Genomic DNA, 25,697 nt, shown 5'->3' on the forward strand with positions numbered 1-25,697 from the left:
AGCTAATGGTTCTGTTGGCCTTCTGGTAATTCCACAGCCATCTCCCTATTCAGGATATTTGTACTTTTTTTTTTTTTTTTAATAAATTCCCTGGAACCACATTGAAGTGGAAAGCATAATATTCTGTCCCCTTACGAAAGTTGTTTTTGGTTTCTTGAAGCAAGAAAGTCCATGATGACTGCTGTATCCAATATATTCTGTCATTAATTATTATTAATCTTAAAGAATGCCAATCCATATAATTTGTTAATCTTTTATAGTTGACATTTCATTGATATTTGTAATATTTTGTCCCCAACCTCAGAAAAGTGTGATGATTTCTTTGAATAGTTGCGCACTTTAAATATCCCATTTATGAAATTGTACTTCACCCTCTTCTTTGCAACTGTTCATCTCAGCATTGCATCCAGAATCCCCATAGAAGTTGAGGGTGAAGATAGAGTGCAGTTCCCATCCTGATAAATCTAGGTGTTATTCTTTAAATCTAATTCTTTCCGCTTTAATGATTCTCTGTCTTAAGGTCTTGTGGGCCCTTGAAACAGGAATTGAGTTGTTTACCTTCATTTTCCCTTAAAAGAGCCCCCCTCATGTGGTAATTTGTGATCTATGATTTTTATTATGGCTTTGTCTTGTTGTTTTTATAGATTAAAATCCAGTGTGGGTTTTTAGCATTGTATAGTTATCTCTGTGAGTTATGCCATATTTTATAGTAAAGCTTCAAATTAAAAAATTTGACAAACCTTGAATTAAAAAAGTGTTGATTTAGATTGTCTTCTTTAATAAAACAGGCATTAGCCTTTATCCAGATTAAAACTGTTTTTGAAAATACATTGGATAGCAGGTTTTTATGGAGCCTATATAGCTTATTTCAAATAGAAAAAAATGATGCATTCTCTGTCTAGTCAAAAACCCTAACCAAACTTCTGCAAGCATCACTTAATACTTTCAAGCACCTATGTAACAGTCCACAAAAGCTTTTGTATACTGATTATTACAGTGCATTTGAAACACTCCTTATCTGATTTTTAAAATACATAATGAACTCATTGGGTATGATTTTGTTCACTAAGCAATGAGACTGTACAGTATTAATTATGAATTGGGTTTTTCTTCTACCCAGCAATGAACAAGTTCCATAATATAAATAAAAAATGAAATAATATGATTCCATTTAAATTGGAGTTGGGTTGGTGGGGCCCCGAAGTGCCTGGCAGAAGCAGCCTCTAGGACCACACATTGTTCTGTGTTATTCCTGTAAATATCTTTCAGGTTTTCTTCTTTGATCACAAGTTTCTCCCCTTCCTCAGCATCTATTTTTGACAATGCAAAACAGGGACTTTTTGGTTTATGTTTATTAGTTTAGGATATGAATGTTATCTCTAAACTTTAGAAGCTCTCTGATTTCCTGCTTATTTTAATACTCTCTCATATAGGTTATGTTTATTTATATATGTGAGAAAAGACCAAAAGAAGGGATTAGAAATGCTGTGTTACAGAATAATAGTTAAAAGAGTGAACTGATCTGTAGTAACCTTTGATTTATCTAATCTGGTCATAACTATGCTGTTTCAAATAAAATAAAGAGTATATTTTAATCAACTATTCATTTCTTATTCAATAAGATAATCTATTTTGATTTAGCATTGCTCTTTTCTAATTATCTGAAACCTTGTCTCATGGAAAGTGTTTGGATTGCTTTGATGTTCATTTTAAGCTCAACCCTTATTATAAATTCACTGCAATCAGATTTCTGCAGTCCTCTATTTTTCTGCTTAATATTTCTTTGAGACCCCTAATATCCCTCTTTTTAATCTCCCATTTTCCCCACAAATAAGAAAAAACAACCTTTCACTCCTATTTATTCACATTGTATCTAGGAGTCAAGCAAGTGGATGGAAAATGCCTGTTCAATCTAGTGATAGGCAGAAGGTTTTGCGTAGGACCCATTTGGCCTGTTAGAGATGATAAAGATGTCCAGTGTGGGTGGAGCGTAGTTTGAGAGGGTGAAGGGTGAGTGAGTTTGGGTCAGAGATAGCCAGAGCTGAAACATGTAGGCCTGTTTAGAAGTTTGAATTATATTCCAAGAGCAGCAAGAAGTCATTTGTGGCTCTAAACAGAATAGTGATTATCTGATTTATGTTTAAAAATCTCATTCTGGCTTCTTTGTGAATGGTGGGAGCAGGAAGGAGCCAAGAATGGATGCAGGGAAACCGATTAGAGGGCTGTTACAGAATTCCAGGTGAGAAATGATGGTGGCTTAGCTTAGATGGTGGCAGTGGAAGTGGAGGGAAGTGGGCAGTTATGGTATATGTTTTGGAGGTAGAACTGACAGAAGTTGCTAATAAATTGCGTTGAGGGATAGAAGTAAAAAGGAGAAATTGAGGATGACTTCTAGGTTTGGGGTTTGTTCGATTGGATTGGTGGTGGTAATTTTCCAAGACAGGAAGAACGAGAGGAGAAGAAAATAATGGGAGAGGATAGAATTAAGAGTTCTGTTTTGGTCATCTGAAATTTGAGGTGGTTATTTGACTTCCAAATATATCTGCAATATATAGAGAGTTTGATGAGTTTGGAGCCTGGTGGAGATCGGTCAGGGTTAGAGACGTGATAAGAATTTGGCACTTACCAGGGTATAGATGGTATTTAAAGTCATTGGATATTTGTCATGTTCTGTGACTTATACGTCCTCCCTCTCCTTCCATGTAAAATTATGCCTACGTTGTGTATTAAAGTTGTGTATTTTAATTATAGTACCTATAATAGTTTGGTACAGTTATCTTGTTTTGGATAAAATATTCTGATTTCTTTTTCCTATTTATGGCTAAATGGTTTAAGGGTATTCATTAACTAGCACTGATATTTAACTGGAGATCTAACAGTTATGTGTTTTGTCTTGTGTGTTTTTTTTGTAGGCAAAGTCATTAATAAAGATTTGCGACATTACCTGAGTCTTCAGTTTCAGAAAGGATCAGTTGACCACAAACTGCAGCAAGTGATTAGAGATAATCTCTATTTGAGAACTATTCCATGTAAGTATGAGATGGAATAAAAGAAATGCAGCCAAAATATCTTTATTTAACTAATCAAATGTCTAGAAATAATTCACTAGAGTATCTCATATGAAATTGTGGAGACTAAGTTGGGACATTGGAATGAAACAAAAATTGGATAAAGAGAAAAATTTTCAGAGGACTTTCAAGTGTTATATTTTAAAAATAGAAAAACTAGAAGATTCTATATTTTGACTTTTATAAAAGTCATTAGACTTTAAAATTTTAAGAATATAAATGTACATGTTGCTAACTAGATGTTTTTCCTATAAGTCAATTTCTAAAGCCTATGCAGTAAGAAGACTATTTTGCTCTCAATGCCTGTACACTGAGAACAAATATTTTTTATTAATTATTAGGATACTACTAATTTTAAAATCTGCCTCTTCCCCAAAGGAAAAAAGGAGGAAGCATGCAGTGCCACCTTTGTGGTAATCCTCTTTGAATTTTTATCTAGATGTTGGTGTATCTCTTCTAGTCTTTAATAGTTTTCATAGGACCTGATTGTTGTTGTAATGATAGTTTTGGCTTTTCATTGTTTTTTTTAACACATAACAAATCATGTATGCTTGGTTTAACTGGCGTAGGTCTGGGGAAGAATAAAAGCAGTAAACAATAAAAGGGAATAAAAGGACATTCTGGTTTGTTTTACTTTTCAGTATATTTGTAATTCCTTGTGGACACTAGCTTTTATAAGGCCTCTGGAATTCTTGATTTCTTTTTCTTGTTATTTAATCTCACACAATGTCCAGTTCATCACCAAACCTTCCTAATTATGCTTCTTAAATACCTATCTCTCTGAACTACCATAGACCCTCACTCTTTCTTACTTGGATTTTAAAAAACAACCACAACAACAACAAATAGCATTATGTAGTTGCAAAGAGCTAAGTAAAACTGACTTCAAAATCTTGATTCTGGCGTTTTACTAGTTGGTTTACTTGGGCAGGTTACTTAATCTTCCTAAGCTTCAGAATCTCCATGTATAAAATGGGAATCATAAGGCTCACCTGATATCATTATTAGAATTAAAGTGAGAACATAAATGTAAACCACTTGGTCTAGAGTAGGTACTCAAGCAGTGTGTGGCCCGTTGCCCCATTCTAACTGTATCCCCTGACTCCAGTGTCACCTCAGTCTAGTCCATCTTTAAAGTGCACATCTGATTCTTTTCCATTTGTAGTTTATCCTTCAAAAAGTCCTGTTGACTGCAAGTCTAGACTCCTTAACATGGTATAAAATATTTTGTTTTAAAATCTGACTACTTGTCTATGATTTCCTCCCATAAATCTACCTTGTCACATTTCAGAATTGCAATTCCTGCCTTCTTTTCTTTGCATTTGCCTGATAAATCTTTGTCCATCTTTTTATTCTTTTATCTTTCTGAATCTCTTTGTTTTACAAATAGTGTTGAACTTTGTAGCCAGTGTGAAAATATATTTATTGATTAGATCGAAATCTTTAGTCTCAGTTTTGTCATGTTTTTCTATTTTGTAGCCAATGTGAAACTTTATATTTATTGATGTGATTGTTATCTTTAGTCCCAGTTTGGTCATGTTTTTCTATTTTACCCATGTACAAGTATTTTATATAAAAAGCCTTTCACTATGTAGTCTATTTTATTTGAGCTCTCTTTTTAGGAAGATTTGTATCTTTATTCTACTGGTTATCTCTGTACCTTTATATAATACTCTGTGTTTCTCATCCCTTTTTTTTTGTTCCTACTATGAGTAATATTAAAATTATCTAGTCATTTCTTCTTCCTCCTTACCTCTCCCTCTCCCATCATCTGACTTGAAGTAATATCTTTTTATTCCCAACACATATAAGGTAATCAGCGAGCTCATTCTGCTTTGCATATGCTTTCCTCATTCTGACCGCTTTTTTGTTGCTTGATCTGTATCTATATTGGCAATGCAAGCAGCCATTATGTACTGTACTCTCCCCTTTATAATCATCATTTATTCTCCATTCTTTGGGTAGATACATATTTAATCAAGCTACCAACCCTTATGTTGTTGTTTCTTCAATAATTCTGGTTGTCTAAAGCTTGTTGTCTACCAGATTTCCATGAAAGGTTCACAGGATCATTATAGCAGTTTCTCTGTGGCTTTTATACTGTAAAGTTTGTTTGGATGGATATGACATTTTTGGCTCATAATTTCTTTCCCAGACTATCTTAATTATCTAATTGTTTTCTGGCATAAAGCATTGCTCTTAAAAAAGTCTGAAAACAATCTGATTTTTATCCCCTTATAAGGAACTTGGTATTTTGCCTGCATGGGGTGTCTCAGGGTAGCATTTTTAGTTTCATAGCTCTAGAGCTCCCTCCTTCCTTGTTAAAGCAAGGTAATAAAAATATGTACTTGTACTTTTTGCTGCCCTCTGCCACTTTTACTCGATCTTCTTTTTAACTTACTTCTACTGTCCTAGTTTTGCAGTTTCTCCCCAGCGTGAGGGGGAGAAAGGAGCTCTACAATTTATTTGTGTTAATTCATAGTTTCCAAACAGCTACAGCTACTTCAGATCCTAACAGGAACTCCTAACTTAAAATTGAACTGCCCAAAACACTTCCAAGAATCTAGAAGCCCTAATGCATCAGTAGCAGTTAGCAAACTGAATGGTCACATCTGGTCTCTAAATGTAATTCTTTACTAAAAGATGCCAGATTGGGACTTCCCTGGTGGTCCAGTGGTTAAGAATCCGCCAGCCAATGCAGGGGACACGGGTTCAAGCCCTGGTCCGGGAAGAACCCACATGCCGGGGAGCAACTGAGCCCGTGTGCCACAACTACTGAGCCTGCACTCTAGAGCCTGTGAGCCACAACTACCAAAGCCCATGTGCCTAGAGCCCATGCTCTGCAACAAGAGAAGCCACCACAATGAGAAGCCTGCACACCACAACGAAGAGTAGCCCCTGCTCGCCACAACTAGAGAAAGCCCATACACAGCAACAAAGACCTAACGCAGCCAAAAATACATAAATAAATAATAAAAATAAATTAATTATAAAAAAAGAAATTAAGAAAAAAAGATGCCATTTCTTCCTGGAGAAAATTCTGATTCTCTGTCTGGGGCAAGGAAAGTACAAGGTGAGCTTGGAATATCCAATTGTATCAGAAAGTATGCTTAAAAAATTTGGGGGACATATCAGAAGAACATAAAGAAAAAAAAGCCACCTAGATGGGGTGCCCACTGACAAAATCTGAGACAATTTAAACAACAAAATTAATAAGAGAGAAAGAGAGACTTCTACTGTTGTCAGACATTGCACTATAGATAAAACACAACTGTGACCCCTAAGAGAAGAGGAAAGGAGACTGCACACAGAGGAGTCCTGTAATTTCCTCAGCTTTCTTCCTGGAGGCACTTTTGAGGCTACAGCACAGTAAGGAAGAGCCCAGGCAGAGTTTAGCAGACTCTGAGTTGAGGGGACATATGAAATATGAGTTCAAGAAGTCTGAGGTACTTGGAATTTGTAAGACAGGGTGTCAGAGAGGAAAGAACTATGAAGAAAAGGAGTTCAGGCAAACTGCATAGGTGCCTCCTTGGGTCTGTTGCTGAATACTAAGCTGAGAATGTGTAGGATGAGACTTCACATAGCAGGGCAAAGAACTCTCTGTGAGCTGTAAGATTAGCGATACCAGAGCTTACACAGGACCAAGAGACATTTGAGTTCTAACCAGACTGAGTGGAGAGACCCCGTTAGGGTCATGGCTTACTAGTAGGGTTAAAATGACCATAGATTAAGCTCCTTGAGGCCCATTTTAACAAAATTAAATATAAAAAGTCCCAAAAGGATCAAGTGAATATGCATGTAACTTAACTGTTAGTAAAAATAAAGGAAAGTGGGGGGGAAGGGAATAATCCACACTCTTTAAAGGAAGTCAACAAAATCTGGACACTGAATAACATAATATTCACAATGTCCAGTGTCTAATAAAAAAGTACTAGGCATACAAAAAAACAAGGAAATGCGACCCATAAAAGAAAAGTGAGCTGATTAAAGAAAAGAATAATAATTTTTTAAAAAAACCAGAAGGGACACAGATAATGACCATACCAAGAATTTTAAAGTTATCATAAATATGCTCAAGGATTTAAAGGACAATATGAACAGAATAAAGAGAAAACAAGATGTATACTTTTAAAAAGAACTAAATGGAACTTCAGAAATTCACTGGATGGGCTTAACAGCAGATTAGGAACTGCAAAAGAGAAGATCAGTGAACTTGAAGACTTAGCAATATAAACTAATCAAACAAACATGGAGAGCAAGAAGAGTAAAACAGTGAACTTTTTAAAAGCAACCGAATAGTGAGAGAGACAGAGAGACTTCTACCTTTGCAACGAAGGTCTAACTGGTACTAGATTTACCGTCTTATCACAAACAACCAGAACTTGGGCAAGATATCTATAACAGCTGTTTTCAGACATTGGATTATAAGCAGAACAGGACCGTGATCTGCTCATATTGACCTATGGCACACTATCAAGCCAAAGTGGGGGAAGCAGAAAAAATATTTGAAGAAATAGTGGCTGAAATATTGGCAAATTCAGTGAAAACTATAAACCCATAGATCAAAGAATCTCAACAAACCCCAAGAAGAAGAAACATTTAAAAAAAAAAAGATCAATGTACATAATAATCTAATTGCTGAAAACCAGTGATAAAGAGAAAATGTGAAAGGCAGACAGAAAAAGAGGTACATGCGGGGAATATAGAATGACTGCAGACTTATCAACAGAAACAGTACAAACTGGAAGTCAGTCAAATGTCATCTTTAAGATGCTGGAAAGAAAAAATGCCAACTATATAAAGTAAAAATATCCTTAAAAATAAAGAGAAATAAAGAAATTTTTGAGACAAAAAAGGATGAGGGAATTTTTCTCTAGCAGACTTGTACTATAAGAAATAGTAAAGGAAATTCTTTAGGTGGAATGGAAATGATACCAGAATGAGAACTAAAAGGAAAATAGAAAAAACTTCATAATTATAGTTCAAGATTTCAATACCCACTTTAGAAAAAGTAAGCAAAAAATCAGTAAGGTTATAACACGAATAACACTTGCAACCAACTTGACCTAATTGTTATTTGTTAGAGCATACTACCCAATAATACAAGGATATACATTCTTTTCTAGTGCACGTGGAACATTTACAAATATAGACCATATTCTGGACCATAAAACAAGACTCAGTAAATTTAAGAGAATTTAAATCGTACAAAATATGTTCTCTGATCATAATGGAATTAACTTAGAAATCATTTATAGAAATATATCTGGAAAACCTCCAAATATTTGGAAATTAAATAGCACACTTCTAACTAACTTGTGAGTTAAAGAATAAGCCACAAGGAAAATTACAAAGTATCACACATATCAATACAACATATCAATTTGTGGGATGTTGCTAGAGCAGTACTTAGAGGGAAATTTATAGTATTAAATACTTATATTAGAAAATAATAAAGATCAATGATCTAAATTTCTACCTTAAGAAGAGCAAAGTAAACCCAAATTAAGTAGCAGGAAGGAAATAATAAAGATAAGAGCAGAAATCAATAAAATAGAAAGCAGAGAAATGATAGAGAAAAATCCATGAAATCCAAAGCTGCTTCTTTCAGATTAATAAAAGTGATAAACAACAATGTTGAGAATGGGAAAGGTGGCATCACTGAAAATCCTACAGATGTTAGGTGGATAATAAGGAATATGCTAAACAACTTCATACCAATAAACTCAACAACTCAGATGAAATGGATAAATTCCTTGGAAGACAAAAACTATCAATGCTCACTCAAGAAAAAATAGATGAACTGAACAGTCCTCTATCTATTAAAGAAATTAAATTTGTAGTTTGTAACTTTCCCAAATTTCCAAAATTTGTAGTTTGTAACTTGTAACTTAAGGCCCAGAAGGTACTGGTGAATTGTTCCAAATATTTAAAGAAGAAATAATGCCAATTCTACATAACCTTTTCTGAAAATTAGAACAGTCCCCAACCTCACTCTGTGATCTGAGCATTATCCTGATTCTAAAGTGAGATAAAAACTAGATCAAAATTTTTCATGAACACAGACTCAAAATCTTTTAAATATTTTAGCAAATCAATATATAGCAATAGAGAAAAAAGATAACACATTATGACCAAGTGGGATTTGTCCGAGGAATGCAAGGTTGGTATAACATTTGAAGATTAATATAGTAACAGACTAGAAAAGACATGTGATCTTCTCAATAGGTGCTGAAAAAACATTTGACAAAGTCCAATACTAGTTCATGATAGAATCTCTCAGAACACTAGTCTGCCTGTTTATTACTCACTGCCTCTTGGCTTCAAATCTGCTCTTTTTGCCTGCTTATGATACGGTCACATTTTTCCCTTACCACCTAACACAATGTTAAGCTTCCTCAGTAGAGTGTGCAGGAAGGATACTAGAAAGAAGAGGCTTCTTTTCCTGGTTCCAGTGTGTCTTTTTCTTTTTGCTTCTGCCTGCAAAAAGATACTCAGTAAGTTTTAGCAGCACTCTACCAGTCAGCTACCCAGTGGCAAGTTCAGTAGTGCACCTGGGCAGGGGTAGGGAGGGGGATGAGGGGAGTCCCAGCAGCAAGTTCAGGAACACCCTCATAGGTGGCTTCATGAGTTCCACCAATGCACCAGCTGAATTCCTCCCAGTTTCCTGATGAGTTCTGTGGGGACCCCAGCAGGCTTCCCAGATTTCAGCAATATCTCTTTGTAAGTGGTTTTCCAGTGGGTTTCTAGCAAGCCTAGCCAGTGTCGCAGCTGGTTTTCTAGTAAGTCCAAAACACCCCCTACATCATCCCTACCACTCAAGGCAGCTTGTTGGTGAATTTTATTGGTACTCCAGCAGACAGTTCCCTGCCCACCAGCCTCAGTCTACTGATTGTGAACCAGCCCTGTCCCAAGGCAACCCAGTAAACTTCTCTACCATCCAGTGGGCTGCTACACACCTTCTCCAGCAAGGTCTGAATCCCAGACTTTGAGAGCATCTCTTTGAGGATGGTACTCTTTAGAGTTCTCTTTTATTCCCTTTTAGTTAATTCTTTATAAATAGTTGATAATTCTTTACATTAAGCTGTCCTTGTTCAAGTTACCATCTAGTTTCTTGCTCCTCTTTGGACCCTGGCTGATACAGAATTGGTACTGGTAGTAGTTCCAGGAGACAGACCCTCCAAGAAGGGATTTTAGGATTGGTTTTGGTTGTGTACTTGGGCTTGAGCCCAGAGCCAGATTCCTTCCAGTGGGAAGTAGGTTGCTGGTAATTCGTGACAAGTGGCATCACAATTTAATCATAGTATAACCTGTGGCTGATTGTGATGAAGTACCAGCTGAGCCAAGTACCTTGGGAGCCAAGTACGTTGGGACCCAAGTGACTGCTACACTTGACCATCATAGCAGTAATAATGGCTATAAACACTGAGGTATGGGGTGGATTCTCCTGAGTGCACCAAGCACTTAAACAGAGAAAATGACAGTATAAAATCAAATGGTTTATTATTATTAGAAACGAATATAACAAGATTTTAATAACACTTTTAAATGATCTCAACCTGATACAGCCATTTGCTAACAGAAAACCTTAAAAGAAGGGAACATTAACACAAAATAAATGCCAAATAAAACTCATCTAAAAATTTGAAAAGTAATACCACACATACTTAATATTTGAATTTTTCACTCCTGAAAGAAAAGAAAATTTAAAGCACACAAAGTATCAATTGCATTATCTGATGGTCTTGATTTTTGTTTGGTAACAAATATTCAGACATAGAAAAAAATGTATTTCATTTTGCATTGACATTCATAGAATTGTTGAGTATGTCCAAAAGCATCTTCAGATTGGGTGTTAGCCATTGGTCATTCATATAAGCTTGTTTCCTTTTTTTTTTTTTTGGTTCATGACCTACTATTCTTTTTTTTTATCATCTTTATTGGAGTATAGTTGCTTTACAATAGTGTTAGTTTCTGCTGTATAACAAAGTGAATCAGCTATACATATACATATATCCCCATATCTCCTCCCTCTTGCTTCTCCTTCCCACCCTTCCTATCCCACCCCTCTAGGTGGACACAAAGCGCCGAGCTGATCTCCCTGTGCTATGCGGCTGCTTCCCACTAGCTATCTGTTTTACATATGGTAGTGTATGTATGTCCATGCCACTCTCTCACTTTGTCCCAGCTTACCCTTCCCCCTCCCCGTGTCCTCAAGTCCATTCTCTACATCTTCGGCTTTATTCCTGTCCTGCCCCTAGGTTCCTCAGAACCATTTTTTTTTTTTTTTAGATTCCATATATATGTGTTAGCATACAGTATTTGTCTTTCTCTTTCTGACTTACTTCACTCTGTATGACAGTCTCTAGGTCCATCCACCTCACTACAAATAACTCAGTTTTGTTTCCTTTTATGGCTGAGTAATATTCCATTTTATATATGTGCCACATCTTCTTTATCCATTCATCTGTTGATGGACACTTAGGTTGCTTCCATGTCCTGGCTATTGTAAATAGAGCTGCAATGAACATTTTGGTACATGACTCTTTTTGAATTATGGTTTTCTCAGGGTATATGCCCAGTAGTGGGATTGCTGGGTCGTATGTTAGTTCTATTTTTAGTTTTTTAAGGAACCTCCATACTGTTCTCCATAGTGGCCGTATCAATTTACATTCCCACCAACAGTGTGAGAGGGTTCTCTTTTCTCCACACCCTCTCCAGAATTTATTGTTTGTAGACTTTTTGATGCTGGTCATTCTGACCCGTGTGAGGTGACACCTCATTGTAGTTTTGATTTGCGTTTCTCTAATGATTAATGATGTTGAGCATTCTTTCCTGTGTTTGTTGGCAATCTGTATATCTTCTTTGGAGAAATGTCTATTGAGGTCTTCCGCCCATTTTTGGATTGGGTTGTTTGTTTTTTTGTTATTGAGCTGCATGAGCTGCTTGTAAATCTTAGAGATTAATCCTTTGGCAGTTGCTTCATTTGCAAATATTTTCTCCCATTCTGAGGGTTGTCTTTTTGTCTTGTTTATGGTTTCCTTTGCTGTGCAAAAGCTTTGAAGTTTCATTAGGTCCATTTGTTTATTTTTGTTTTTATTTCTATTTCTCTAGGATTGTTTCTTTTTTTAATGATGAAAATATTTTGTTTTCTTGCCCTGATTTTGTTTTTGCCATTGAAATCTATGTTGCTTTTACTTCAGATTTTAGACCAGTTTCTGATTTCAGGTTGAAGTGTTCTGCAACAACATTCACTTCTTGCATTTCTTCTCTTCAAGTATTTACAAAGCACTGAAACTCACAGCTAATATCAAATGGTGAAAAATTCAGGAGAACTTTGTTGGATAGTGTTCAGGTAACATTCAGATCTCCCAACCAATGTCAAAAACGTTACACAGAATCATATAGCGAAACTGCCAATTTAAGGTCTTATCTAGCCTTCAAAACTTGTAATATTTTTGGAACATCTCTCACAGGATTTATATAAATATATATAAACTTATTAACATTATATTTGCAAGAACAACCCACCATTAGCAGCAGAGCCCTGACTACACACTTGCTGCATGGGAACAGCTGCAGATAAGACTGACTGAGTAGATTGTGACTGCTGCTGTCCTCCAGGCTTCTGCCCTAGTCCCTGAAAATATCAGCTTTAACATTTGATTCTACTTTTCAGTGTTTCTTGCTCTTACTTTCAGTCGAAACCAGTAACATCTCTATCTCAAATTATTATGCTTTAATTCTCACAGCAGAACTATAATACCTTTTGTTCCCTCATTTTCCCCATCAACTGATTTTTCTTGGGATTTAGAAAAAGCAGATTTGCCGAGAAGCTCCAGAAAGGAATTCCTACATGGAAACTATAATGTAAATGAACTATAGCTCTCATATATTGTTGGTGGGAATGCAAAGTAGTGCATCTACTTTGGGACTTTTTCTTATAAAGTTAAACATACACTTATCCTATGACCCAGCAATTCTACTTCTAGGTATTAACCTAACATAAATTTAAATATAAATCTACCCAAAGACTTGTAAATGTACAGCTTTATTTATAGTACTGTCTTAAATCTGGAAACAACCCAAACGTCCACGAATGGTGAATGCATAATCAAATTTTGGTATATCTATACAGTGGAATACACCTCAGTGATAAAAGGATATTTGACAACAAACTGGATGAATCTCAAAAGTGTCATACAGAATGAAAGAAGCCAGACACAAACCACTACTGAAATCAAATTACTGTATGATTTCATTTATATGAGATTCTGTTAAAGGCAAAACTATCGTGACGACAGATCAGTGGCTGCCACAGGGTGGGAGACTGCAAAAGGGCACAAGGAGACTTTTGGGGGGCAATGGTTCCCAAAATTCATAGAATTGTACTGTTAGAATTAGTGACTTTTATTATAGATAAATTATATCATGATAAAGTGGCCAAATAAACTCCCCCAATTATATTCTTTTATATTATCAACAATTAGAAAATGAAAATTTACAAAAAGATATCCTGTATAGCATAAAAATATTTGAAATACCTAGAAATTTATCTAAATAAGTATAAAGTGTAAAGATCTCTATAAGGTCAAATTAAGGGACATTAAGGAAGATCTCAATATATTGAGATCTAAATATACTGAAGATCTAAATATATTGGCATTCTTGTTCATGGATTAAAGACTCAATATGGTGAAGATATCAGGTCTCCTCAAATTGATTAATAGATTCCATAAAAATTCCAGCATTTTTGGCCTGATTCCAGAAGTTATATAGAAAGGCTATGAATAGAAAAAACAAGGTAAGTGGAATTGCTCTGCTATATCTCAAGATTTATCGTGGCAGTATAATAATTACAACACTGTGATAATGGTGCAGGAATGGTCAGTAGATAAACGGGATGTAATAGAAAGCCCAGTGATAGACACCCAGTCTTATATGGGTGTTTCTATATAAGATTCCCATGACAGAAGTGCCATGGCTGATCAGGGAGGAAAATAATTGACTTTTCAATAAATCTTGTTGAACAACATTTGGAAAGAAAAGGAAATTGGACTACTACCTCCCATCAAGTCCAAAAAAAAATGTTTTAGTACATTAAAGTACTAGATATGAAAGGCAAGGCTGTAATGCTTTTCAAAAAGAATATGGAATATCTCCATGGCCTTGGAAAGGATTTCTTCAACAAGACACAAAAGCCATTAGCTATAAAGGAAAGGACTGATAAATTTGACTACATTAAAATGAAAAACTTCTGTCATCGAAGGACCATTTATAAAAAAAAAAAATGAAAAGAAATCACAGAGTGGGAGAAGATACTGTCTGTTCTGCAACATTTGTTTCAATAATGCAGGTAAGTTCATATGTGATTGGCAAGTAGGTAGGAGAATGATGTCGACTGAACCAAGGTAATATTGGTTCTTATTTCATTTGCCCCAGCTAGTGTTTTGCATCATCAGGTAAACACAGAATATACAAACATAGCCGAATGTTGTATCTACTATGTATGATGCCTATTCACCTCAATTTCGCCTCTTTTCTCAATTTGAACTTGTGCTTTATCTTAAAATTGTTGATTGCACCTTTTGCCTTATCTTCATTATTCAGTAGCCTCAACCCTCCATGTACCCCTTTCTGTCAAGCTACCTTTTCCTTTCATTTCTTTTTTTTCTTATTGTTTTTAAAGACAAAGTATTTTATTTACTCTAGTATTTTTTTATTAGGAATATAACATATCTTTTAAACTGTACTAATATTTTTCATTGGGATTGTTACTGATTTTACCAAGTGCTCTGTTTACAAAGTTGCAATAAGTTTTCAGAGATCAACCCTATCCTATTTTCTCCATAATCTTCTCTTATTTTTGGTGCATGATTTTGCAGAAAGCACTATCTGAAGAAAGCATATTTCACATTTTAGCAGAAATACCTCATCTGCAGCACATATACCTGGGAAAAGGTGCAGTGCTTCAATACTGACACAATTATTTCACATTTTAACCTCTCTACAATTGGAATACATCTTACAATACATGAAATCTTTCAATTATAATTGCCAGTTTTTTTATTTTTTAGGGATAAAATAATGGTGCATTTTAGAAGCTGTTGATTACTTAGATTTGATGAAGTAATGTAGTATCCAGAATGTAAAGAACTACAATTTTAAAAAGGCAGGCAACCCAGTAGAGAAATGGCAAAAGACTTGAACAGCCACTTCACAACAGAAGAAATCTCTGTGGCTAGTAAATATATGAAAAAGAATGTTTAATCTCATAAGGCAGCTGCACATTAAATACAGAGTGAGATGCCTTTACATACTTAGCATGTTGGCAAAAGTTTAAAAACCTGATGACAAATATTGATGTGGACACAAAAGGATGCATATGATATGATTCCCTTCATATGAAGTTACAAAACAGGCAACACTAAGCTGTGTTGCTCAGAAATGCATTACTTAGTTGGTAAAAACATTTTTAAAAGGAAAGGAAATCACCATCACAAATGTCAAGATGGTGGTTACTTTGGGGGTGGAGGGAGGGAGAGATTTATGATTGGAGGCACACAAGGGGGCTTTTGGCACCCTGGTAATGTTCTGTTTCTTCACCTGGATGAGTTTGCTTTATTATTACTTGTTAAACTTTATACATATATATGTTTTATGTGCTTTTCTGTATATTTCAGAATAAGGCAAAAAGGAGGGAGGGATCAGTTATATCAAAGGTTGTTGATTGGCCAAGTAACGTGAGGACTGAGACTTGACCATTGGGTTAAGCAAAGTGGAGACTGCTGATGCACATAACAAATTGTCTCAGTGGGAGTGGTTGGGGCAGTGCTCTGATTGGAATGGGCCCACGAGAGAAGGAGAGGAGAGGAATTGGAGACGGAGGAAGCAGAACTTGGAGGAATTTTTATGTAAAAAGGAGAAATGTAGTGTTGACTGGAGGGGATGTACAAAGCTTTACATTAAACATATAGAGTATCAGGAGAATAGAAAGGTAAATTTTCTGGAATGCTGATGGCAATGTGGTAGGGTAGGGGAAGGTAGAGAATTTTTTATGTGTATGAGAGTACATGTTTTGAGGGGGAAGAAGTGAAAATTTATAATACATCTGTAAAAAGAATGAACATTAAAGCTACTTTGTGAGTCTTGGAAATATATATGTTGGAATCACACATAACATTTTATGTCTGTTAACGGAAAGAATCATGAACACCATCTTGCTCAATGCCACATTGCAGAAAGAGAACAAAGCCCAGAGGGATTAAGTGCTTGCTTGAAATTGTACCATTAATAATCATCCCAGACTAAAACGCAGAGTTGCTCCTGCCCCTCGGGTCAGTGCTTTTTTAAATAGTATTATCTATAATATGGTTTGCTCTTAAATTGGGTTTTATTTAGTCATTATGTTTTATAGTAGAGTTTATTTAGATAATATTTAAATTAGCCTTTGCTGCATAACAGACTACCCTAGAACTTAATGGCTTAAAATAACCATCATGTATTATTTCTCATGATTTCATGGGTTGGCTGAGCTCAGCTGGGCCCACTCATGTTGCTGTAGTCACTGGACGCTCAGCTGGGGTTGGAAGGGCTAAACTGGCCTCACTGACGTGCCTGGGGCCTTGGTGCTGTTTGTTGGTTGGGACTGTCGCCTGGACATCTGTACATGGTGGTGGGACTATTCCAAGGAGGCAAAGATGGAAATCTAGACTCCTGAACTTGCACAGCATCACATTAAATTATTCAAAGCAAGCTATAGTCCAGTCCAGATACAAGAGGTGAGGCAACAGGCCCCATCTCTTGATGGGAGGAGGTGCAAAATATGTGGCCATGGTTTTCCATCTATCACAGCTGCTAATCATAAATTTAATTGCTGAATTTATTTTCTAATGTTAACTTTTAATATGGAACTAAAAGCTGTTGATTTGGGGAATCTAACAATGTAATTTTAGTCAGTATATGAGAAACAAAAATTTGATAATGAAAAAATGTTAAGAAAAAGGGAAGTTATGTTTTCCTAATTAATTTCGTATCCTGTGTGATGTAAGACAAAGAAATGCTCATTTTTATAAAAAGCTGGGTAAAAATAAGGGAAAAATTCATTGATTACAGTCTTTGTTGCTTAGAATGTTGGCTTAATCATTATTTTCTGAGATCATCACCATTAATATTTTATCATCATTGTGGATTTTTTTCACATGTTACAGAATGTAATAGAATGTAATGCCACTAAAAAGTAAAAGCAATTAATAGTTCCCCATGAATTAATTTATAATAATGGTAGCATATTGCCAGGCCCTGTGCTAATTACGTTTGTAAAATTTCACTTAATTTATTTGACAACTCTCTATATTGAGTACCTACTGTGGTTCTTACGTGGTGCCAAGACTTGGGGCTATTGCTCTGAACCAAGTAGACGTGGTCCCTGCATATTGCCATACCCTAGATGGGAATCAAGGAAGGTTCTCTAAAGAAGCTTTCTAGGCCGGGACCTGAAGGATGAGTAGCAGTTAGCTGAGGTAAGAGAGAAAGGGAATAGGAAGTCTTCCAAGGAAAAGAATGGCTTCGACAAAGGCCTTGGAGTTAAGCGAGTGCAAGGAATATTAAAAGAATTGGGGGAAAAAAAAATCTATTATGACTAAAGCCTAGAATGTGAAAGGCGTGAGGCAAGAAAGAAGCTGAAGAGGTAGCGTCTGAATTTTATGCCAGGATCATGGGAACCGTTGATGGGTTTGGAGGTTTTTCGCTCAAGATTGTTTTAGAAAAGTCACTGGCTGCAGTTTGGGTAAGGGGTATAGCCAGGGAGAAGAAAGGGTTGACCCTGGGAGGCCAACAATACAGGCCATAGATAATGATATGAATTAAGTGAGTGTGAGAATGAAGACAAGTATATAAATCCTACAGGTATTTAGGAGATGGAATCAACCAAATTTGGTGACTGGATGTAGAGCAGAGGGAATAACCCAAGGTGACTGACAGATTTCTGGCTTGGAGTGCTATTAGCAAATAGCATAAATAGAGGAATAGGCTTGGGAAGGCATCCTTGGCAGGACAATATCCCAACCCTATTTCCAGGCTAAGTACCTGGATCTCGTTTTTGTATTCTCTAGTATTTGAAATATTTCCAATATCAGTTCAAAAAAATATTGATTCTTGTTCAGTGAAATTCAGTAAAATATAGCAATGCTGCCATAACCTGAATTTATATCTTGGATCTGAAAAACATTTTACTTTGGCATTAATTCCTTAATAGATAGAAATTTAGTGCTCTGTTGCTGTAGTGAATTTCATTAAGCAATTTACTGCTTAATGTTTTGAAATTACTTGAAGAGAATAATGGCTAAGAAGCAATATGTGAATCCCTATCTTAAGCCCTAAGCCCTTTATTCATTAGTCTAAAATAATTTCATAATTAATACTTGTTCAAGTTTTTTTAATGGAGCTCAGTAAGAGTTTTTAAAAGTTGTTTTTCTTTCTTCATTGTCCTTTACAACTCTAGTGAGTAAAATGTTAGTTTACATTTATGCTAAAGAAGTAAAAATACGTAAGGTAGCTACATGAAAAAGAAGCCTATCCTTGGTGGACTTATCTCTCCTTCAAATGTTAAGTAATAATAATTGAGGTTTAAAAGAAGAATTAACTGTTGTGTCTTGGAAAGTTAAGTTTTCTTGGACACTAACATTTTAATCTTTGTAATTTTGAATTTCATAGCCATCTTTAGCTTTTATTAAAGTATATTTACTCATCCTACATTATTTATTGTCCTACTTTCACCTAGGAATGTTAATTTGCCTAAAATTCTCTGATCATCACTCTAGAAGATACAATATATTCAGTAGTCTGTTTCCCATGTGTTCTCTATAAACTGAATTTTCTATTATTCTCAATGTTTTATAAGTTTAAAATCACTTTACAACCTATTTTTTTCTTGTTGTTGTTTTTTTTTTCCCTTAGGCACTACAAGGGCCCCCAGGGATGGGGAAGTACCAGGGGTGGACTATAATTTCATTTCTGTTGAACAGTTCAAAGCACTGGAAGAGAGTGGAGCATTATTAGAAAGTGGAACGTATGATGGTATGTCCTCAAATATTGACAACAGCAACCCAGAAAACTATCTGATTGATTGCAATTATTTCAGAGGGAATTTGGTCAGTAAAATACCATTTTTTTAAAGTTTTTTCTATCAGTCTTTGGGAGATTTTTCTTTTGATTAGGCTATTTGTAATTTACTAATTAAAATGGGATTAAACAATAAGCAAACACATTCTACATTATAAAGTTGATTGTGAACAAAATACTAAAATCATTCAAACTGGCCAGTATGCATATTTCACTGGTAATTCACATTCATCATATGAACTCAACAAGTATTTGTGAGTTCTATTTGTGGTTGGAAATAAAAATACTGTACAATTTAAAAAATCTATTTATACCTTGCCTCTATTGGAGAAAAGAGAATATAGATTTGAGGAGGAAAATAACAAAGACAGAAAAATTGGTTTTCTTTTCATAACTCTTTACTCACTTGATTCTAGGAAGTACTGAGTTAAGATCAATTTCAACTTTTAAATGATTCTTTGTTAGATCTTTTTTTTCTTTATCTAACACTCTTCACTGGCAAGCTTATGTACTCCCATAGCACCCTGTAGTTTTCCATCATTGCTTTATCAGCTATTATAATTGCCTTTTTCACAAGCTCTGTGAAAGCAGATATTATGTCTTTCTTACTCAATATTATCTTCAGTGCCTAGAGATGGTGTTCAATAAGTATCTAACCATGAATTCAGCATATCCAAATATGCATTTGTGCTCTATCCAAAAGAATAATTTCTCTCTTTAGCTGCACCAAGAGCTCAAAACAGAGGAGTCTTCATTTGCTTCTTTCTTTTTCTCACAGTTTTCATCTAGTGTGTTACCAAATCTAGTCATTTCTTCCTTTGTAGCAGCTTTCACACTGCCTTCTTTTTTTTTTTTTTTTTTTGATTTACAGTGTTGTGTTAGTTTCAGGTGTACTTTTTTTTTTAACATCTCTATTGGAGTATAATTGCTTTACAATGGTGTGTTAGTTTCTGCTTTATAACAAAGTGATTCAGTTATACATATGTTCCCATATCTCTTCCCTCTTGCGTCTCCCTCCCTCCCACCCTCCCTATCCCACCCCTCTAGGTGGACACAAAGCACCGAGCTGATCTCCCTGTGCTGTGTGGCTGCTTCCCACTAGCTATCTATTTTATGTTTGGTAGTGTATATATGTCCATGCCACTCTCTCACTTTATCACAACTTACCCTTCCCCCTCCCCATATCCTCAAGTCCATTCTCTAGTAGGTCTGTGTCTTTATTCCCATCTTACCCCTACGTTCTTCATGACCTTTTTTTTTTCTCTTAGATTCCATATATATGTGTTAGCATACAGTATATGTTTTTCTCTTTCTGACTTACTTCACTCTGTATGACAGACTCTAGGGCCATCCACCTCAGTACAAATATCTCAATTTCATTTCTTTTTATGGCTGAGTAATATTCCATTATATATATGTGCCACATCTTCTTTATGCATTCATCCGATGCTGGACACTTAGGTTGCTTCCATGTCCTGGCTATTGTAAATAGAGCTTCAGTGAACATTTTGGTACATGACTCTTTTTGAATCATGGTTTTCTCAGGGTATATGCCCAGTAGTGGGATTGCTGGGTCATATGGTAATTCTACTTGTAGTTTTTTAAGGAACCTCCATACTGTTCTCCATAGTGGCTGTATCAATTTACATTCCCACCAACAGTGCAAGAGTGTTCCCTTTTCTCCACACCCTCTCCAGCATTTATTGTTTCTAGATTTTTTTTTTTTTTTTTTGGGTGGTACGCGGGCCTTTCATCATTGTGCCCTCTCCCGCTGCGGAGCACAGGCTCCGGACGCGCAGGCTCAGCGGCCATGGCTCGCGGGCCCAGCCGCTCCGCGGCACGTGGGATCCTCCTGGACTGGGGCACGAACCTGTGTCCCCTGCACTGGCAGGCAGACTCCCAACCACTGCGCCACCAGGGAAGCCCTGTTTCTAGATTTTTTGATGATGGCCATTCTGACTGGTGTGAGATGATATCTCATTGTAGTTTTGATTTGCATTTCTCTAATGATTAATGAGGTTGAACATTCTTTCATGTGTTTGTTGGCAGTCTGTATATCTTCTTTGGAGAAATGTCTATTTAGGCCTTCTGCCCATTTTTGGATTGGGTTGTTTGTTTTTTTGTTATTGAGCTGCATGAGCTGCTTGTAAATCTTGGAGATTAGTCCTTTGTCAGTTGCTTCATTTGCAATTATTTTCTCCCATTCTGAGGGTTGTCTTTTTGTCTTGTTTATGGTTTCCTTTGCTGTGCAAAAGCTTTGAAGTTTCATTAGGTCCCATTTGTTTATTTTTGTTTTTATTTCCATTTCTCTAGGAGGTGGGTCAAAAAGGATCTTGCTGTGATTCATGTCATAGAGTGTTCTGCCTATGTTTTCCTCTAAGAGTTTGATAGTTTCTGGCCTTACATTTAGGTCTTTAATCCATTTTGAGTTTATTTTTGTGTATGGTGTTAGGGAGTGTTCTAATTTCATTCTTTTACATGTACCTGTCCAGCTTTCCCAGCACCACTTATTGAAAGGCTGTCTTTTCTCCACTGTATATTCTTGCCTTCTTTATCAAAGATAAGGTGACCATATGTGCGTGGGTTTATCTCTGAGCTTTCTATCCTGTTCCATTGATCTATATTTCTCTTTTTGTGCCAGTACCATACTGTCTTGCTTACTGTAGCTTTGTTGTATAGTCTGAAGTCAGGGAGCCTGATTCCTCCAGCTCCATTTTTCGTTCTCACGATTGCTTTGGCAATTCGGGGTCTTTTGTGTTTCCATACAAATTGTGAAATTTTTTGTTCTAGTTCTGTGAAAAATGCCAGTGGTAGTTTGATAGGGATTGCATTGAATCTGTAGATTGTTTTGGGTAGTAGAGTCATTTTCACAATGTTGATTCTTCCAATCCAAGAACATGGTATATCTCTCCATCTATTTGTATCATCTTTAATTTCTTTCATCAATGTCTTATAATTTTCTGCATACAGGTTTTTTGTCTCATTAGGTACGTTTATTCCTAGATATTTTATTCTTTTTGTTGCATTGGTAAATGGAAGTGTTTTCTTAATTTCACTTTCAGATTTTTCATCACTGGTGTATAGGAATGCAAGAGATTTCTGCACCTTAATTTTGTATCCTGCTACTTTACCAAATTCATTGATTAGCTCTAGTAGTTTTCTGGTAGCATCTTTAGGATTCTCTATGTAGAGTATCATGTCATCTGCAAACAGTTACAGCTTTACTTCTTCTTTTCCGATTTGGATTCCTTTTATTTCTTTTTATTCTCTGATTGCTGTGGCTAAAACTGTCAAAACTATGTTGAATAAGAGTTGTGAGAGTGGGCAGCCCTGTCTTGTTCCTGATCTTAGTGGAAATGCTTTCAGTTTTTCACCATAGGGGACAATGTTGGCTGTGGGTTTGTCATATATGGCCTTTATTATGTTGAGGAAAGTTCCCTCTATGCCTGCTTTCTGCAGGTTTTTATCATTAATGAGTGTTGAATTTTGTCAGAAGCTTTTTCTGCATCTATTGAGATGATCATATGGTTTTTATTCTTCAGTCTGTTAACATGGTGTATCACGTTGATTTATTTGCATATATTGAAGAATCCTTGAATTTCTGGAATAAACCCCACTTGATCATGGTGTATGATCCTTTTAATGTGCTGTTGGATTCTGTTTGCTAGTATTTTGTTGAGGTTTTTTGCATCTATGTTTATCAGTGATATTGGCCTGTAGTTTTCTACTGCCTTTCTTTTTACTTTTATCACCTCATTGTAGGCTCACTGGACTAGCTCATGCTGGCTGTCGCAGTTGATCTCATTTGTTCCAGTGTCTTCCCTCTCACCAGTCCCCCCTGCTCGTTGCTACTGTGCTAGTCCTCCTCAAGTGCAGTTCTGGTCATATCTCTCTCCTTCAGAATCTTTAATGATTTCCTTTTGCCTGCTATGTTTGACCCAGCCACCCTTTCTGGGCTTAGCTCCCATGACTCATTCATTCGTTTATTAATTTAGTTGATCCTTCTTTCATACTATGTGCCAAGCACTATCAGAGGGGCTAGAGATGCTGTGCTGAGCAATATTGAAATGATACTGCCTTCATAAATCCTATATCTTAGTGGGAAGGCAGTCAAAAAACAAACAAAGCAACCCAATTGAGATGTTATGAAGGAAACAAAAACAAGGGATTTAAAGGAAATAATAGGAATATCTTATTTAGATAAGATGGCCAGTGGAGACTTTTCAGAGGAAATGACAAATTTTTATGCAAATAGCCTGCTCTCATTCACCTCCCTCCTACAGGCAACCATTCTGATGTGTTTAATGTATATGTTTTTGTTTGCATGTGTTCTTACAAAATGTATATTGCGTCTTGTGTACATGTATTTATTATTTACATCTGGGCCATGTTCTAAATGTATCTCATTAGTTATTAACTGTTTTCACGTATTACTACTGTGTTTTTTAGATTCATCCATGTTGCTGTACTGTATTTGCATGTAATTCATTGTTTTTTTAACTGCTGCACAGTACTCCATGTTGTGAATCCACTACCTAACGATTCTCCTAGTGATGGACTTCCAGATTGCCTGCAACTCCTCATCACCACAGATAAATCTGCAACATCCTCACACACGTCTTCTTACAGACCTGTGTGAGAATGTCTGTGGAATATGTATCCAATTGTTGGGTTATAAGGTATACCTATAGTTAATGTGATGAAGTAGCTCTGGGTAGCTCTGCAGTCTCTATTCCCATCAGCAGTGCCATAGGGATTTGGTTCTGTAGCAGATGTAGTAATGACTCCACATACTCCTCAACACTTGGCATCATCCAGCTTTATAATGTTGCCAATTTGATGGTTGTAGAAGTGGTATCTCATTTTAATTTTAGTTTCTCTGGTAGTCAGAGTTTGAGCATCTTTTCATATGCTTGTTAGTTTTCTTGGACTAATGCAAATTGTCTGTTCATTTGCTTTGTCCATTTTTTAAAAAGTGGGATCTCAATCACATTCCAGTTTATAGACATTCCTTAGTTATTTAGATATTAATCCCTTATTGGATATAGATATTTTCTTCCATTCTGTCACCTAATAACCTTGTCCTGTGTTTCTTCATTAAACAGAAATCCTTAACTTTTGTCTATCAGATTTATCACTGTTTTCCTTATGATTTATGCTTTGAAGTTTCATTTAAGAAGTCGTTCTCTGCCCTTAGATCACAAAGATATTCCTCTACATTTGCTTCTGTTACGAACATGAACAGTCATCCACCCTTTCACAACCATAAGATTTACAGAAATTTTAAAGACTGATAATTGTGGGAAATGGAAACCCCCATACACAGCTGAAGAGAGTATATAATGATATAATCCCTTTGGAGAGCATCTTGGCAATAGCTAGTAAATTCAAAGATGCACCTGACTCTGACCTAGCAGTTCCCTTTCTGTATGCCTACTGTAGAATGACCCTTGTCAATGTACATATGCAGACATGTACCCGAATAGTCATTATAGTGTCGTTTGAAACAATAAGGGAATGCAACCAACTCTCTTTTAGTAGAGGAATTAATAAAATACCTTTTAATTTGTTCATAAAAATGGACTATTATATAACAGGTGACTAGAATCTACATGTATCAACAGGAATAAGTCTTAGAAATACAGTTGTATAAAAAGAAGATTGCAAAAGGATATGGACAGTATACTGTCTAGAAAAAAAGATATGTAATGTCATAAACACTCCATGAAGCTTTTATTAAAGCAGTAGTATTTATATGTTATGTATGCATATACATATGTCCTAGATGTACATAATATGCAGGGAAATGACATATACCAGCATAAGGATAACTCAGGGAGAAAGTGGGAAGAACAGAGACAGGAAATTAGGCCGTTAATTATATATGTGACTGTACGTGTGTGTCATTAAAGAGGGGAAAAGGGGAGACCTGAAAGGAATCTGGCAAAAGTTAGTATCTGGGGATGTGTAAATAAATAAGTAAATAAGTTTCTAATACTATTCTAACACTATTGTATATGATTTTATATAGGTTTAAAATATGTAATGGTTGACTGTTCTATTGTAAAAATGAAAACCCTTCAGAAAAGAAAAAAGAGAAAAAGAAAAATCTCCAAAACAGCTTCAAAAAGATGAAAAACTTTTTCTGTGAATAACTATAGTCAAGGTTCACAAACCTTGTAATTCTTTACCTTCCAGTATCTGAAATCTTGATATTTACCAACAATTCAAGAAAAACAGATCCAATTTACTTATAAGCAATGCTAGTTTTCTTTTTTAATCTAAGCCAATAATTTTTTTTAAATAAGGAAACTGCCAGAATTTATTATGAAGTTCTAAGTTCTTATCAGTGATTATGGATATAGCAATCACAATATCCTGAATTTCTCTAATTTTCACCCTAGGGTCAGATAATAATTACTAAGAATACACCATAAAATGTGTTTCTAGTATTTCCTGTAAAACTAACATCCTTAGAAAAACTGGAAAAAAAAAAAAAGTAAAAGT

General features: G+C 35.7%; 1 protein-coding gene across 5 annotated transcripts in view; it reads left to right on the top strand.

Annotated features, from left to right (window-relative positions):
• Positions 1-25,697, top strand: part of MAGI3 (membrane associated guanylate kinase, WW and PDZ domain containing 3) — a 271,906-nt gene that overhangs the window by 166,660 nt on the left and 79,549 nt on the right. For all 5 annotated transcript variants that reach the window (XM_067727306.1, XM_067727307.1, XM_067727309.1 and 2 more), the window contains exons 2-3: positions 2,913-3,029; positions 19,026-19,145. In XM_067727306.1, the coding sequence (XP_067583407.1) occupies positions 2,913-3,029; positions 19,026-19,145 (237 nt within the window). The remainder of the gene's footprint in view (positions 1-2,912; positions 3,030-19,025; positions 19,146-25,697) is intronic.

Source organism: Pseudorca crassidens, chromosome 2, assembly GCF_039906515.1.
Source record: "Pseudorca crassidens isolate mPseCra1 chromosome 2, mPseCra1.hap1, whole genome shotgun sequence".
NCBI classification, from domain to species: domain Eukaryota; kingdom Metazoa; phylum Chordata; class Mammalia; order Artiodactyla; family Delphinidae; genus Pseudorca; species Pseudorca crassidens.